Source organism: Chenopodium quinoa, unplaced genomic scaffold (genome assembly GCF_001683475.1).
Source record: "Chenopodium quinoa cultivar QQ74 unplaced genomic scaffold, ASM168347v1, whole genome shotgun sequence".
Classification (NCBI taxonomy): Eukaryota; Viridiplantae; Streptophyta; class Magnoliopsida; order Caryophyllales; family Amaranthaceae; genus Chenopodium; species Chenopodium quinoa.
The window spans coordinates 2,243,735-2,261,147 of record NW_018742720.1 but is presented as its reverse complement, the minus strand read 5'-3'; the positions used below and the strand labels follow the sequence as shown (position 1 = coordinate 2,261,147).

The window sequence follows — 17,413 nt, the reverse complement described above, 5'->3', positions numbered from 1 at the left end:
TAATTACGATAGTTTTAATTAGCTTTCTAGATTTATCATTCATTCATTGATTTCATTCTGCATTTATCATGTGTGTGTAGCAGACTAGCAGTGAAAGGGATTACCAACGTGCTAGCTAAGTTTGCGATTAACGACAATTAACAACAACGAAGACGGAAAAACAAGTAATAAACGAGACAAGGAGAATTTACCGTGGGAAACCCGAGAACCGGGAGAAAAACCCACCAATCCACTATGGAGTAACAATTTGATGAAAAACAATGTATATTACAAGCTTCAATCACCATTAAAGCTCCCACCCAAGCTCACTCTCTCAAACACTCAAACCCTAAGTGTTTGGGTTTACATGAGGCTCTCTCTATCTCTACATCTTTCCCTTCATCACATTTTTTCTCTACAATGACAATACAAGAGTATATATAGTGCTAGAAGATCAACGGCTAAGATTACATCCCGAGCGAAATAAAAGAAATCGCGTCGCTGAACAGGGGCTCGATGGTTCGACCGAACCGTCCTAGAGTTCGGTCGAACATAAGGTGGTTCGGTCGAACATCTCCCTTGGTTCGACCGAACCTGCTCTAGAAATCAAAAGGCTACACATTCTGCCTCAATTACTCAGAAGTTACTAGGTTCGACCGAACCTTTCATGAGTTCGGTCGAACTCCCTCACTGTGCAGACAACTCTTCTTAAAGCAGTCAAAACTCCCTCGATTCTTAACTAAATCAAGCTTATGACCAGGCGTTGGAAAGCTCTTGAGACGAGCTATCACCTCCAACTTGAATCATCTCAATATCACTTCTAGATCTTGAGATATGCCCATTTGAAGTCAGCCCTTTGACATCCACCATTGCTTTACACCAAGCAATAGCCCATAGCTTAATCTCCTAAGCTATGCACCCCCTTAGCCTTCTTGAAACCGTTATCCACACTCTCAAACCCAACAAGCAGTATATACCTATTATACCATGAGTTTAGAGTCATTTTGGAAACGTGCTTATTTGTGTGTATGCTTAAACCCGATCAATTCATTTGCGGCATTTGATATGCAAAAGTTGTTGAGACTTGCTGAGTTATATCCCAAAGAGTTTCCAACTAATGATATGACGATGACTGTACTTCGTCATGAGCTTCAATTTTATATTAATGATGTGCGCCAAGATGCAAGGTTTGGAGACTTGAAGGGTATTCATGAGCTTTCTATGATGCTTGTTGAAACAAATAAGCATACTACTTACAACTTAGTTTACTTGCTTATAAAACTAGCATTGATCCTTCCGGTTGCAACTGCAAGCGTGGAACGAGTGTTTTCCTCAATGACATACGTAAAAAATAAGTTGCGAAATAGTATGGGTGATCAACTATTGAATGATAATTTAGTCACTTTTCTTGAAAGAGATTTATTTTCAAGAGTTAGTGATGATGATGTATTGGAACGCTTCCAAAGTATGAAGACTCGAAGAATGCTTCTGTAGTCTTTTTTTTTTTTTTTTTCATTTTTCTATGTGTAATCTATTTGTAATCCATAGTTTGAACTTATTTATGTACTGAATATTTAATTATTGTATTTTTATTCCTTTGTTAATTATGATTTCAAATTTCGGAAGTTTCGAACCCACACTTCGAAAATCCTGGTGACGCCACTGGTTCCGCCCAAAGTATAGCTTGAAATACCACAAGTGTATCGCTATTTGTCTTACAATAAAATAATGAAAGACCACCTTATTCAAAATTTGTTGAAAAAAAATGTATATTATTGCGTCAGCATTTAACGTCTTGACTGACGTCACTCCAGAATTTTTGAAGCCTATAAATAAAGATTTCTGAGGCTTACTACTTCCTCACTCACAACTCTGTAGTGTGAATAAGGAACAAGGTAAGTTAAAGTGGTTCACTCAATTTATTTATTTTGTTAATATTTTTTAAAACTTCTGAATCTTCCCTCTGCTATCATTATTCCTCTAATTTTGAATATTGCTGTAGCATTCAAGAAGGAATCCAAATCCGAAAGCCTGCTTCAAGTAGCAATCTGAATTTCCAATTATTGAGGTACTGTTTGAAAAGAATACATACTTTATTATTGGATAAAATGTTTCCACGTCTATAATATAAGTACGTATTTTCTCCAATTTATATAATATATATATGTACCACACTTAGACTTAAGTAGTTTCAATTATTCTATGTTCACTACTTCACTAGTATGAAGATTTCTAATGAAGGAAACGTAAAGTCATATGGAGTACTACAATAGATTTTGTTTGAATTGCTTTGGTTCACTCTTTCACAAATTTAAATTTTATTACTTTATGGAGAATTAAAGATAATAGTAAATAAAAGGAAAATTTGTGAGAAAGGTCCTTTTATAAAAAATTATAATAAAAAAAGGTAACACAGAAGGTTCTTATATTATGTTTTGGTTATGGAGAGGGTCATTTGACCAATTTCCGGCGTTGATCAAATTTTTCTGGCTAAAAATAAACTAATCCCAAATCTTCAATTCGTATCACTAAAATTAAAATTGAAGGCCAATCAAATTGGGAAGAACGTACATGAGCCTAGTTACGCGCTTGAATGAGAATATGTGGGACTTGCTTTTCCGTTTTAGGTTGCTCTTCGCCATTTACAAACAAAATTAGCAATTTTCAGTACTTTTAAAGAGACAGACTAAAGAGAGATATATATATAAAAGCCTTACCTAATGAAGAAATGGTGGTGTTAATCTACTGCTGCCAGCCTTCAATTCACCATTAATTCTTCTACTGTAAGAGAAATTAAAAAACGCCATTAATGAGTAGCTACTAGTCACATTAGAGGAGAGCTTAGAGAAAATAAGGGAGGGAAAAAAAAATGGGGAAAAAGAGAAATTGAGGGGAAAAGAGGGAAAAAAAAAAAGAAAAAAACAATTTCATTTAAGTGGTCAATGTCGGACAAATTTGGCCGGAAAAATTTGGTCAACGTCGGCCGAAATTGGTCAAATGACCCTCCCACAACCCCCAGGCCCCAACATGACATAAGGACCTTTTATGTCATTTTTTTAGGAAAATTTGATCAACTATTATTGTCAAAATTGAAAATACCATCTCAAGTTTTTTTTTTAAAAAAGTTTTACCACCTAGTTTTTTCCAAAAGTTTTCGAATTCCCACCTTTTGTGCAACATGACGTCATCATGGGTCCACACTTTCGTTTTCCCTCTCTCTTCCCTCGATTTCCCTCTTTCTTCCCACGATTTCCTTCCAATTTCATCTTTAAATTTGATTTTAAATACAAAAATTTCACAAATTAGGTTATAATTGATACAATCTAACCTACAACGAACTGAATTAAGTAGTTTAATTAGGGTTTGGGTAATCAATTTGGGGGTTTTTGCTCAATTCAAAAAATTAGGGTTTATGAATTGATTAATTGGATAATTAAACATGTAATTGGGGGAAAACATAAATTAAACATGTAGTTGGGGCGAAAACAATTGTAGTGATGATTAATGAATTCATAAACCCTAATTTTACATGTAATTGGGGCGAAAACACTATATTTTATGAATTACATGTTTAATTGCCCGTTTAAATTATGTTTTTACCCCAATTACATGTTTAATTATCTAGTTATTCATCCAATTAATGAATTCATAAACCCTAATTTTTCGAATTTAGCAAAACCTCCAAATTGATTACCCAAACGAACCCTAATTAAACTACTCAATTTAGTTCGTTTTAGGTTAGATTGTAGAATTTATAGCCTAATTTGCAAAATTTTTGTATTTGAAATCAAATTTGAGAGATGAAATTGAAAGAAGGGAATTGAAGAACAGGGGAAATCGAGGGAAGAAAGAGGGAAAATGAAAGTGTGGGTCCCATAATAACGTCATGCGGCAAAAAGGTGGGAATTTGAAAACTTTTAGAAAAACTAGGTGGTAAAATTAAAAAAAAATAATAAAAAATAAAAAAAAATTGAGGTGGTATTTTCAATTTTGGCAACAATAGTTGATGGTAATTATCAAATTTTCCCTTTTTTTTTTAAAAAAAAAAATTTAAATTTACAAGGTGGATCACTTTAAAAGACCTTCCTTACAAATTTTCCTAATTAAAATAATACATTTGAATCATCGTCAATATTGGAAAACTTTGACGTAGCTATTGTGAAATTGTTCAATAATAACATTATTTTGTGAATGCAGATGGAAATCATCCATCAACAATCAGAAACAACAATATTGTTGGATCAAGAGGAAATCTTAATGCAAAAAAAGTTGGAGTCATCGTCTTCTGCTTCCTCTGATAAGTGTTGCATCTATAAGATTCCTGAATTTATTCTAAAGGGAAACGAAAAACATTACAAACCATCAGTTGTGTCAATTGGTCCAGCCTACTACAAAGATCAGTCTCTAGAAACCATGCAACACATAAAATGGATATACTTGAAACACTTCCTAATACATTCCCAAAATGTTAATAAAAATCGCGGTTTGAAGGATTTCATCAACTATGTAAAAGGTTCTAACGGGAAAATCTGTGGCCAGTACCAAGAACAAATAATTTTCCCTAATGAATGTAATGATTTCGTGGAAATGGTGGTGCTCGATGCTGCATTCCTGGTCTATTTGTTCTTAAACAATTGGTGTCCGAATAAATGGCCTATACCAATAAACCAACCCGGACTAATGCCTTACATAAATAAGGATTTATATCTTCTGGAAAATCAGCTTCCTTTTTTTGTTCTCCAAGATTTCTTTGACTTAGCATTTGGTAATGTTTTCCAACCTTTTATTAATTTTACTCTTGCTTACATACATAATCACACAAATTTCCCCGGAGTTAAGGCTATTCATCATTGTATGCATACGAATAAAATAGATGCATCAACCATCAACCATTTGTTAGACCTAATGAGGACATGCTGCTGCTTACCTTGTAATCTACTGCCACGAAACCAATTAAATCTTCCCAAGGACACCTTTCCTAGCACCGCCAAAAGACTGTTTGATGCCGGAGTTAAGTTTGAGGTACAAGACAGTAGTGACAGTCCATTGAACATCACATTTGAGAAGGGGAAGTTAAAGATTCCGAAGTTAGTGTTAGACGATTTCACCGAACCTTATTTGCGGAGCATCCTATTTTTCGAACAATGTCATTATTCCAAAAACTCATACATCATTGACTATATCTTTTTCCTTGATGAGTTGATAGACACTGTAGAAGACGTTCAAGTACTTGATCGCAGTGAAATCATCCAGAATGATCTTGGGAGTGATGAAGACGCAATAAAATTCATCAACAAAATCACTGCAAATGTAAATTTAGAATGCAAATTTTATTACTCAGGTATTAGCAGAGATTTGAATGAGTACGCTAAGACCCATTGGAATCGATGGTTGGCGATTTTGAGGAGAAATTACTTTAATCACCCCTGGGCAAGTTATATCTGTGATCGCTGCAATCGTACTTTTTGTTCTTAGAAATGTAAGTCCTAGCTTATTCTCTAAAAGTGTTGTACTATACTACTGTATGATACATGTTTTTTTTTTTTGGTGTTTAGAGAGCCACAAGGGCAGGGATGAGAATCGATCCCTAAATCTCCTGAAACCGGGAGGGAAGCTCTAACCACTTGAGCATGTAATTGTACTTCTATTGTGTATTGATTAGTGTTATGTGATTGATTCAAAATAGTTGTGCCAAATTATTAGGAGTAGTAGTTACGTGTACTTGGTCATGAATAAAGGCTTTAGGAGTATGTTATTAGTGGGTCAATAAATTTGTTTATTAGTCAACTGCATGTTTATTATAGTTGAGAAATATTAGGAGATAGTGGGTTTGTTTCTTTTAAGCATATTTTGTTAGTGGAGTCATGCTCCTATTATTAATAAGTTATTAGTAATATAAGTATTTGTTAGAACTTGTCAATGCTTTAATAGCTGTAATGATGAGCTTGTGGCCTGAACTTTTTGAAAAATTTACTAATGTTTATAAGAATTTGTGATGTGGGAAAGATACAAAATTTACCCAATAAAATGATTAAAAGTCACATTAAAACCGAATAAAAATTAAATATGACGTCAAATTTCATAAACGATCTACATCATCTACCTTTAAAGTTACATAAAATAAGTAGCATTTTGAAATATTGAAATAAGTAGGAAAAAATTAATTCTAATACATAGTACGTACTATGAATATAATCAGAGTCTCTTATTGATAGTGTTGATATCTTACTTACCGATTTAAGACAATACTAAAGCTAAATATGCGTTTCAGCACGAAAGATAGAACTAGCTATTTATCTAGTCAGTGTAACTTGCAATAGTTTGTAATAGAGTAAGAACAAAAAGTATGAATGCAGCGATCACAGATAAAATTACCCACGGATGATTCAAGTAATTTCTCCTCAATATAGCCATCCATCGATGCCAGCGGGTTGAAGCATAACCGTTCACAGCACTGCACACACCAGAGTAATAATAATCGCATGACAGATTTAAGTGTTTGCCAATATTGTTGAAGAGTTTTATAACATCTTCATCACTTCCTAGATAATTACTGAAAATTTTGTTTTTGACCAGTACTTGCACGTCTTCCACGGTGTCTATCAGTTCATCAAGGAAGAATATATAATCGATGAAGTAAGAATCCTCGGAATAATGACATTGCTCATAATATATCATGCTCCGAAAATAAGCTTCAGTATGATCATTTATTTCCAATTTCGCAATCTCTAACTTCCCTTTTCTAAATGTTATATCCAATGGATTTTCACTTTCACCCGCCACAAATATAACTCCGGCGTCTTTTAGTTGCTTAGCAGTGTAAGCAAGATGGCAATTTCGACCATCAACAACTTCCCTCGTCTTCTTGACATAGCGTTGGCACAGCCGATTGTTACATAGCAGTAGCAACGATGAACGGATGCACGACGACATAGCCTTGTGTATATAAACTATGTATAACTTTGAATTAACTGTTTGATCTATTTTGGACTCGTTACGCAATGGTGTGCTCAAAGAAAGACAACAAGACATCCTCTGGAGATCTAATAGATGTTTAATGTTCGACTCACTGACAATTTTCTTACCATCAAGTATACTCTTGATAGCCTTAACTCCGGGAATTCTAGTCATGCATATGTTTGCAAGGGTGACAATAATTATGGTATTAGCTCCATAAACATCACCAAATGCCTTGTAAAATATGCCCTTAACAACAAAAAAAGGGAGTTGATTCTCTAGTAGAAATAAATCTTTGCTTAAGTACGGCATTAGTCCTTGTAGCTTTTTCTCTATACAAGGGTTAGGAAACATACCACTTCTGCACATGAAATGATAAACCAAGAAGACAGCATCGAGCACAACCATTTCGATAAACTCATGGTTAGGGATACGGATTTGTTGCTGATATGAGCCGCGGATTTCTCCTTCCTTTTCACTTACAAAATTGATATAATGCTCCAAGCTTGGACAAGCATTGTTGGGATTGTTAAGAAAGTAATTCAAGTAAATCCACTTAACCTCTTGCATGGTTTCTAAATTCTTATCTTTATAGTAGATTGGACCAATTGACATGACCGAAGGCCGATAAAATGCTTTGTTTCCCTCCAAGATAAAGGCGGGAACCTTATAAATGCAACAGTATCGGACACCTTATAAATGCAACAGTTATCAGAGATAACAAAAGGCAAGGATCCTAACTTGTTTTTCATTGAAGTTGCCACCTTATTATTCTTTTGATCTGGCTTTGTTAGAGTTTTGTTTTCCATCTGCATTAATGTGATTAATCATACAAGGTAAGTATATGTCTTTTTTCCAAATTAAATAAAAATACTGCTATACGTAGTCCTTAAGGTTACAAACAAACTTATCGATCTATTTGTGTTTTCTCTTACCTATTGCTATCTTCACCATATTTACACCTTAAAAAAAAACGACGAAAAAGTGTAAATATGGTGCAAATAGAATATTTACACCTTTTCATTTTTATTTTTATTTTTTAATTATTATAACACCCACAAGCATTTTTACTCATGCTTGCTAATGCATCTTTGAAAATATATGCTCCCCATTCGTTTTTATTTGTTATATTTTGCATTATGAGAGATTCCATGGCAAATTAATGATATCTATTAATGACATATATTACTTTATTATGTTTCAAAAGTTCAAAACATTTTTGTCATGCGAGAACTTTAAATATATACACCGTTAATAACTTTTTAATAAAGGTATATAAAGTTAATATTATAATAATATATTATGACGAATTTAACAAGATCGCACATGACTAATCTCTATTATACAGAATAAAGGAATAACACATAACCAATCGCTTAGTGCACTCATCATTTTCTAACTTATATAGAAGGCTAATTAAAATCATGATTAGTTCATCTTATATGATGTGAATTTTTCTAACCTATTAGTGATGGAAGGGGTATGCATTAATAGACTTTATAAGACTACTGAAGTAGATAGCAATTCTTAAACAGTATTACACTATTGCTAATAATTAATATACTATATGTAAAGAGAGAAATCAAGATTTGAGTAGCCAAATAAATGTTATACCAAATAAATGTTATAAAATGAAAGAGAAATAATAAACGTACCAGATAATATCAGGAGCTCAAGAGTTACTTAGTTATACCACGGAGCAAACTAATACAACTAAAGAGAAAGAGATAAAGTAGCAAGGTATGTAGGAGGAATCAATGAGATGAATTCTTCCTTCTTACTGTATTTAAAAGGACATGATTACAGCTTAATTAAATTTTTTATTAATATTTTTAAGTTATAGTACTTGTTTGCATTAATGCGGCATAACTAGAGTGTGGACTTAATTACTTCGTATTATTTAAGTTCTATACCCATTCAACTTATTGAGATCTATGTTCAATAGTAATACTCGGTAATTTTTTATTTTATTTATTATTATTTTTTTTTTATCCCTTAGAGTTGACTATAAGTTTTTTTGTTTTTTTTTTTGAGGAAAGACTATAAGAATTTGATTACCTTGTACATTTTCTAAATTGGTATCCTGTATGGCTGTATTTATTTCATCTCTTTAAAGTTTTTTTTAGTGTTATTTATTTAAAGAGGCTTGACTTAAATTACCATAAGATCAGTAAGTTTCAACTTAAAGCTCTTCTTGCTCGAATGATAAGAAAAGAAACAAAAACTTAACATGAAACAATTTTGTAACATAGATAATGGTATTTATAAATTGGTAAAGGGTGAAATTCTAAAACAATGTACTTCGTATATAATAATGTTATAATGAAGAGGGAGATAATGGGTTTTCATTTTTGGGTGAAATATAACTTTTATGTAGAAAAATATGTAGTAAGTGATTTTTTTTTTTTGCAAGAAATCACCTTGTAATTTTTTTTTTCAATAACACACCTTAATCAATTTTGTTTGCAATGATACACCTTAAACAATTTTTTTTTTTTTTTTTTTTTTTTTTTTTTTGCAATGACACGCCTTTGGCCGAAAAAGAGGGTTTAACCAAATTTTCCGGCGTTGACCTGACCACGTGCGAGGGACGTTACCTCTTAAAACTACTCTCCAACTATCCCAACCACCAAAACACTACCGAAACCTCATTACCCACCCACATATATCGCCTTACCTACCCCACCACCACCGAAACTACTCTCTCGATCTGGTGGCATAGGTTGGAAAGTGATTTTAAGAGTCACGTGCCTCGCACGTTGTCGGGTCAACGCCTGAAAATAGGAACAAACCCTCTTTTCCTGTCAAAGGTGTGACATTACAAATAAATTTTTGATTAAGGTATGTTATTGCAAAATAAAATTTATAAGGTGGTTTCTTGCAAAAAAATCACTTATAAAAGGTAAATTTTGCAAAATTTCCAAATATTTTATGCATCCTTTTTTCAGAAAATATTTAGAATGTTTGATATGCATTAGTATCATTTTACATTAATTGCTGTAATCAGTAAATAATTAAGCATAATACTTGCATACATATTTTCTAATCATCATAATAGTCAACCCTGGCCTTACTCGAGATTAGTAAAATCAAGATCCAATAGAAATCCACTTCTTTTTCAATGCTAGCATAGTAATGAAAGACTTAAATTAAACAATTGAGTCTTAGTTTATTATTACAATCGCAATTTCTTTCAGCTTGAATAGCGGATCACTGCCGCATTACATTATATTCAACAACTTCAAAAGTCTAAACAATGATATACCAAGTCTTGTTTATGATCAGTTAATCTCCAAAAGTCTAAACAAGAAGTGTAATCTGATATTTTTGTATTAAAAAATCAAATATTTTGTACCAAAATATTTTGGTGCCTAATAATTTTTTTTTTTTTTGGGTTTTTTCATTTTTACCACCTTCAAATAATGACTTTGTCGAATTTACCACCTCCAAAAAAAAAAAACATTTACTTTACCACCTCATAAAAAAATTAAACATCAGTTTTACCACCTCATCTGAGCTCAGGTGACGGAAAACGCTTGTGGGGCCCAGCATAACGTCTAGTTTTTGATTTTTTCCCAAATTTCTCTCGATTTCCCTTTTATTTAAACCTAGTTCTTCATTTGCACACCAAATTCTTGCAGATTGGAGATTAATTTTTGCAATTTTCTTCACAAATCAGTATTTTTGGGCAACCTTAACAATCCCAAACCCTCTAATTATCAAACAATCAATTGAACTCCTCGACAACAAGCATCAAATAGGTAAGCCATTGTCGTTAATTCTCTAGCAATTTTCGTGATTTCTGTTGTAATTTTTTGGCAATTCGTTGCGTGATTATGTTGCATTTGCTAAGAGTAATTGAAATTGGGCGTTTTGTGAGGTCAATTAAACCCCAATTTGAATTAAAATACTTAGGGTTCATGTAAGATTAAATTAGATTGGGGGTTTTTGTTATGTGAATTGGCTACTGAAATTAGGGTTATATTATGGTGATTGTGTTCAAATACAATTAATTTCATTCTTGTTCTTACTGAATTTCAGAAGGGAATGTCTTCAGTTAGCATGTCACCCTCAAAGGAGAAAAAATGCCAATGTAGAGTTCCAATGTCTAGGCTGACTGCTTGGACTAGGGAGAACCCAGGACGCAAGTTTAGGACCTGCAAATTCTATGATCCTGTGACTGAGTCAAGGGGGTGTAAAGCTTTTGAGTGGGTGGATCAACCAGATGGAACACCTTGGCAAACAGAGGTGATTAACAACTTGCTGCTGGACAAGAAACTAATGAAGGGAGAGCTGAATGACATGAAGAGGGAAGTTGATGATGTTAGTGGACAAAGGAGGTGCTTGCTCAATGAGATTGACAACTTGAAGATGAAATGCAAAGCTCTTAGCTCAGACAGGAAGAAGATGATCAAGGAAGTGCATGGCAGCAATGCAACAACAAAGAAAATGCTCACAGTACATGCTATTGTTGTGTTTTGTTGTTTTGGTTTGGTACTAGCTATGTATTTTAGATCTTAGGTTCATTTAGGAATGCTTAGAAACAAAAAAAATCCCCAACTTATGTTGTGTTTTGTTGAATTATTATGTGTGGATGTTGGGATGACATTTCTTGTACTACTTTTAACAAAATCAATGAGAAATGGAACTTTTTGGTAGAAACATATCACAATTCGTATTAGTACTTGCAACACAATGTTTGAAATTGTTTTACATTGGCTGAGACAAAAGTTAAGGCACCTTTGTGCAAAATCATTGTTCAACTATCATTGTTCAACTACCAAATAAACTTGGTTGTCCATTACAAAATACTAATGAGTAGACCTAGGGTCACAGTTGATTGAGATCCTTGTCCTTCTTGCTTGTCATTACATGAAGCTTGGACCTGGTCTGTATTTTGACTTTGGGAGGAGTAGTTGTTGGCACTCTTGTGGGCTGACTCAGGCTCCTGTTGCTCCTGGTAACAGGCTGAGTTGGCAAAGGCTCTGTTCTTGTTGCAGGCTGGCTTGACACAGCAGTTGCAGGTGCAACATTACTTGACCCAGCCTGTGCTGTTGTTGGAGGCTGATATTGTGGCAACTTCAGTGCAGCCTGCAATCACAGTATGACAAGACTCAGAAACAAAGCCACTAAATACACTCAAGTCACAAAATACACAAAATACCTGTCTTGCTGCTTTCTCTTCACTTTTCTTTCTCTGTTCCTTAAGCCAAGGAGTCTGCATCTGTGGCCTCCCACCCTTTGGATTTGTTGCAGGTGGGTTAGGCTGTTCTGGTGCTGCTTCAGCCTTGCATGTTTTGGCAAAGTGGCCAAACCCACCACAGTTCTTGCATTGTTTCATCACCTTTGGCTTCTTGCCCTCAGGTGCTGCAGAAGTGCCCTCCCCTGGTTCAAGCTTTCTCTTATTTGCCTTAGGTCTTCCTGGCTGCACTTTCAGCATAGGTGGCAAAGGCTGTCTGAGCTTGACCTTTTCCCAATTCTTAGGGCCAGGCATTGGCTGTATTGGGTTCTCATATGCAGCCAAGTATGTCACCCTATAGTAATGTGGGTGCACATACAACTCAGGATCATCCCTTTTGTCCATTATGCAAGCAAATGCATGGACACAAGGTATTCCTGTCAACTCCCATCTATAACAAGTGCATTTTCTCTCTTGCAGATCCACAATGCACTGATCATCCTTGTATTTCACCTCATAAATTTCATCCCTTGAAGCTGTAACCCCACATGTCATGGCATACTTCTCCAACCCATCAAAGACTTTGTTGACAAATGGGGTTAGTAAACCTTCCCAAGACTTTGCTGCCTCCCATTTGTCATTACTCCTCTTCATCATATATCTTCTAAGCCATTCCATTTGAGTTAGAATAGGCTTGTCTCTGGCATCTCTAATCACTGCATTAAATGTCTCACACATGTTGTTTAACAACATGTTAGACTTGCAGTTTGTAGAGAAAGCATGCCTTGACCAGTGCTGGGGGTCAATGTTTGACAACCACTGGTATGCTTCTTCATCCAAAAAATTGATACTTTCCATAGCAACTTCAAACTCAAACTGATACAACCACACACATGACAACCATTCAACACAACATAGACACATGGCATACAGTTTTCACAAAATAGAAAGACATGTAATATGTGCAAAACTAAATGTTCCTAGCATACATTATAGTTCACCATAAAACTGACATAAAAGAACCTAAATAGAAGCTTACCAGAGTGCTTGCCCTAGCAGCAGCCCAGAACAATTCCTTGAAAGTTGCACCATGAAATTTCAGTTTGAAATTTGACCAAATATGCCTCACACAAAATCTGAGCTCAGCTTTGGGGGCCACATCTGCAAATGCTTCTATGAGACCCTACACACAAGGCAAAACTAACAAGTTAGTGTACAGAAAATTCAAATGAAGCAAAGTAATTTAAACACAAACACAACCCACTTACTTTCTGTCTGTCAGACATAAAAGTCAAGCCATCTCCTTGGTCATACACACAAAGTGCCTTGAGCAAGCTCTCCAGAAACCAACACCAGCTGTCCTTGTTCTCAATCTCTGCAGTTGCCCAAGAAATTGGGAAGATGGAATTATTGCCATCTTTTCCAACTGCAACCAAGATCTGCCCAGGGTATGCCCCTTTTAGATGGCACCCATCCACCCCAATTACTGGTCTGCAACCAGAAATGAATCCATCCCTAAGTGCAGCTAAGCACACAAACATCCTCATAAAAATTGGTCTTTCAATTTGATTAATATCATCCACCACCACATTACACTCACTCCCTGGGTTCCATTTCAGCAGTGCCTTCCCATAGTCCCAAACCTTTGAGTATTGCTCTGATGAAGAGCCATATATTATAAGCTTTGCCCTGCTTCTAGCCAACCAAGCCTTGGAGTATGTAATTTTGATCCCCAAGTCATTCAAGGCCCTGTCCTGAATCTGTTTAATCTTCCATCTGGGGTTGCCCCTGAACTCCTCCAAGTACCTGTCAGCAAGGAACTCTGCTGTCACCTTGTTGTTCATTTTACTCCTAACACACCTATGCTTCAGCCTTAGTGTCTTAATTTGCCAAGCCTCTGATTTCACAAGCCTTGTTGCATAAAACTTGAACCTACACCTAACACCCTTACTACATGTACACTTCACTATCCTACAACTGTTCTTGTTATACACACACTTGCATTTCCTTTTGCAATATGTTGTTAGCCTCTTTGAATCATTGTGAAGAAGGTAATACTCATACCTATTTTCAATTGCATGTTGTCTCAAAGCTTTTCTCATTGTTTGCACATCACTGAACCTTTGACCAACTACAAATTTGATAGCCCTTTCAAAGTCTGTCTCAGGGTTAAACCAAGTAACACTACCCTGATCATCATCTGAATCACCTTCCACACTCTTTAGCTCATCAGAATCACAAGTTGCCTCCTCTTCAACCCTCACTTCAATGTTCTGTAGATTTCTTTCTATGTCAAACCCTGTGTCCTCATCATCACTTTGATCCCCTCCTTCAGTAACTCCCCTCAAACTGCCTTTCACCTCACTGTTAATATGGTCTACATTTTTCTTCAACCACTGTTCATCATCATCAGAGTATAAGTCCTCCTCTCCCTCATCAACTTCTAACTCAAAATCACTCAACTCAGAATCAGAAGACTCTGTATCACCATCCTCATCACTAAACACATCACTGTCATCCCTTAAGCTCCTCACTCTTTCTTTTATTTTTCTCACTAAATTAGCAAAATTTCCAGTCTCATCCCCAACCTTAGCCTTACCCTTATCTGCAGCAGTGAGTTTACCCTTCCCTTTATGTGTATTAGCATTCACTTTCTCTGCCCTAGGAAGCCTCTCCTCAGCCTCTCTGTCATGTATAACAATGCCTTTTAACCTAGGGCTTCTCCTAAATGGCTCTTCTTCAGTGGGCTTACTAAGTTCTGGGCTGGGTTTGTATACTTTAGGCCCACCAAACCTCTTTTTCAGTTCCTTCCTTTGTGCAGGGGTTAGCTCATTCCCAGATATACATTTGAAGGGTGTTTTGTTAGTCCCTTCAATTGGCTCATGACTGGTAACATACATCTCACATGCCCCCTCTTTGTTCACCGACTCTAGGAAACCATTCACCTCACCATCAACAAGCTCCCTTTTACCATTCACCCAAGACTTGCCCTTTTGTTTATACCAGCAACTAAACCCCCTAGGAACCTTCACATTCACATACACAAACCCATGTATAGCTGCTTGCCTCAAAAAGTGTACATCTATCTTATTCTTTTCCACCTTTCTCATCCAATAAACCCACCCACCATCCCAAGTTAACACCCTCCTATTTTTACCAGCTAAAGAAGGTATAAAGGCACCCCCTACTGTAATTTTTAAGTCCACTGTGTCCATTCTGTAACAACACCAACAAAAGCACACACAACAATAACCAATTTCAGTAATTACAGTAAACAACAAAAACCAATTCACCAATTACAGCAAGTAAAAGCAATTCACATTGACTATGCACTAAATTAACAGTAACCAAGTAAATCTAATTAACTAATTATTTAACAAATGCACACTCTAATTCAGTCAAAGATTCGCATAATTAGGGTTTATAATACTTTAATTCACAGATTCCCCAAAAAGGCATACTTTACCCCAATTGACAACCATAAATCCAACGAAATGTACTAATAAAGGGTTAAAGTACCTCTTGTAGTCAGGAATCTCGATTTCTGTCAGCAAATTACCAAGCTTTTGGTCCCCTCACCCTGTGGAAGATGACAAGAGAAGCTGATGTGTTGCAATTTTGTGGTTCCAGCTCGATTTCAACCACCCAAATTGATCTAGGGTTTCAGTTTTTACAGAGAGAAAGAGAAAATTCAAAGGAGAGAGAAGCAGTTACAGTGAGAATCAAGAAAAATCAAAGGAAAGAGAGACGAAAATTGATGAGGAAGTGAGAAATTTGGTGAGACATTGATTATGGAAGGTGGAAGGTGAGAAAAGGAGGAGACAGAGGGAAATCGATTTTAAAAGAATTAAATTGGAGGGAAGTGACAGTTAACTGGGCCCCACAAGCGTTTTCCGTCACCTGAGCGAGCTCAGATGAGGTGGTAAAACTGATGTTTAATTTTTTTATGAGGTGGTAAAGTAAATGTTTTTTTTTTGGAGGTGGTAAATTCGACAAAGTCATTATTTGAAGGTGGTAAAAATGAAAATACCCTTTTTTTTTTTTTGAAAAGCTCCAAGAGCATATATTAGAAGAAAGGCTTAGCCAACATCAAACTCAGCAAGGGAGGCTACCCCTGGCGGAAAATTATCCACATACAGCTTCTCAATACCATCAGGTGGGTATTGCCATGCCATAAGGTGAGCAACACAGTTTCCCACCCGTTTGATATGAGCACAACCAAAGCTATCAAAATCCCTACTCATTAAACGAACATCATCAATTACAAGGTCCAAAGGAGTCTTGCCTTCTCTTGATGAATTGATCAGCTTGGTGACGGTAATGGCGTCAGATTCCAGCTCCACCTTCCCATACCCACACTCACTTGCAACCTGGAGACCCATTCTAGCAGCCATAGCTTCGAGCACTTTGACAGAGGGCATACCTGCAATTCAATTCGCCTTACCTTCGCTGCCACCACAGTCCCCTGCTCATCCCTCAACACAGCACCAATACTAGTAGTGTGTTCATTAATGACAGCAGCATCGGAATTGATGCGAATAAACCCAGCAGGGGGCGGCTTCCAGTCACACAGCAGCAGGTGAGCTAACACTCACAACATTACAATACTTCTTATAATCCTTCACCAGTCTCAGGAAGCCCAAAACCCCCACATCTCTGCTCTGCCATGGACTATCAAACACCACAGAGTTACGGTATGACCATGTAGCCCACGCAAAGGCAGCAAACTCCAACAACTCACTCTTGCTCAGCTTTCCTTTCACCCACGCAAATCTGTCAAAAAAACTCACACTTGGTGCATCACGAAGTAAGTCAGCGAACGGGGAATAATTCCACACTTGGCTCACATTTGGGCATAGAAATATCGCATGAACAATACTTTCTTGCGAATTATGGCACACTCCACACAAACCATTATCCCTGACATGTCTTTGCTGCAGTCTGCCCATTGTTGCCAAAGATTCCGTACAAGCTCTCCATAGAAATTGACACAATTTAGGAGGACCACCAATATTCCATATCGAATTCCAGATTTCAGCACTGTCACCTCCGAAACGCTCAGACCAGCCACGCACATGACCCATCCTAGCTTGCCAACCAATAAGCTGATTTTGTAGAGTACATCCCATCTGTAGTAGGCCACCAATACATAGAATCCGATACATTATGTAAGCTCAAGGGAATTCCCTGGACTACAGCAATGTCCTCAGCAATCAAGTGTTGCTGTAAAGCCCCCTCATCCCAGCAATGTCTGTCATGGTCAATTAAATCTGCTACACAAAGGTCAGCGGGACTATC

The 17,413-nt window shown here is 36.2% G+C and overlaps 3 protein-coding genes across 3 annotated transcripts; 1 reads left to right on the top strand and 2 right to left on the bottom strand.

Moving 5' to 3' along the window:
* The first annotated feature begins 1,979 nt into the window (after nucleotides 1–1,979).
* Nucleotides 1,980–5,945, top strand: LOC110723155 (UPF0481 protein At3g47200-like). Its single transcript, XM_021902479.1, has 2 exons — nucleotides 1,980–2,047; nucleotides 4,177–5,945. The coding sequence occupies exon 2, from the start codon at nucleotides 4,177–4,179 to the stop codon at nucleotides 5,452–5,454; it is 1,278 nt and encodes a 425-aa protein (XP_021758171.1). The 5' UTR covers nucleotides 1,980–2,047; the 3' UTR covers nucleotides 5,455–5,945.
* A 166-nt stretch (nucleotides 5,946–6,111) lies between these two features.
* On the bottom strand, nucleotides 6,112–7,979 carry LOC110723157 (UPF0481 protein At3g47200-like). Its single transcript, XM_021902480.1, has one exon. The coding sequence runs from the start codon at nucleotides 7,549–7,551 to the stop codon at nucleotides 6,277–6,279; it is 1,275 nt and encodes a 424-aa protein (XP_021758172.1). The 5' UTR covers nucleotides 7,552–7,979; the 3' UTR covers nucleotides 6,112–6,276.
* A 3,597-nt stretch (nucleotides 7,980–11,576) lies between these two features.
* On the bottom strand, nucleotides 11,577–16,067 carry LOC110722982. Its single transcript, XM_021902254.1, has 5 exons — nucleotides 15,635–16,067; nucleotides 13,384–15,331; nucleotides 13,155–13,298; nucleotides 12,101–12,991; nucleotides 11,577–12,027 (listed from the first exon to the last, which is right to left on the bottom strand). Exons 2-5 carry the CDS (start codon nucleotides 15,328–15,330, stop codon nucleotides 11,767–11,769), a joined length of 3,243 nt encoding a protein of 1,080 aa, XP_021757946.1. The 5' UTR covers nucleotide 15,331; nucleotides 15,635–16,067; the 3' UTR covers nucleotides 11,577–11,766.
* Nucleotides 16,068–17,413: the final 1,346 nt, after the last annotated feature.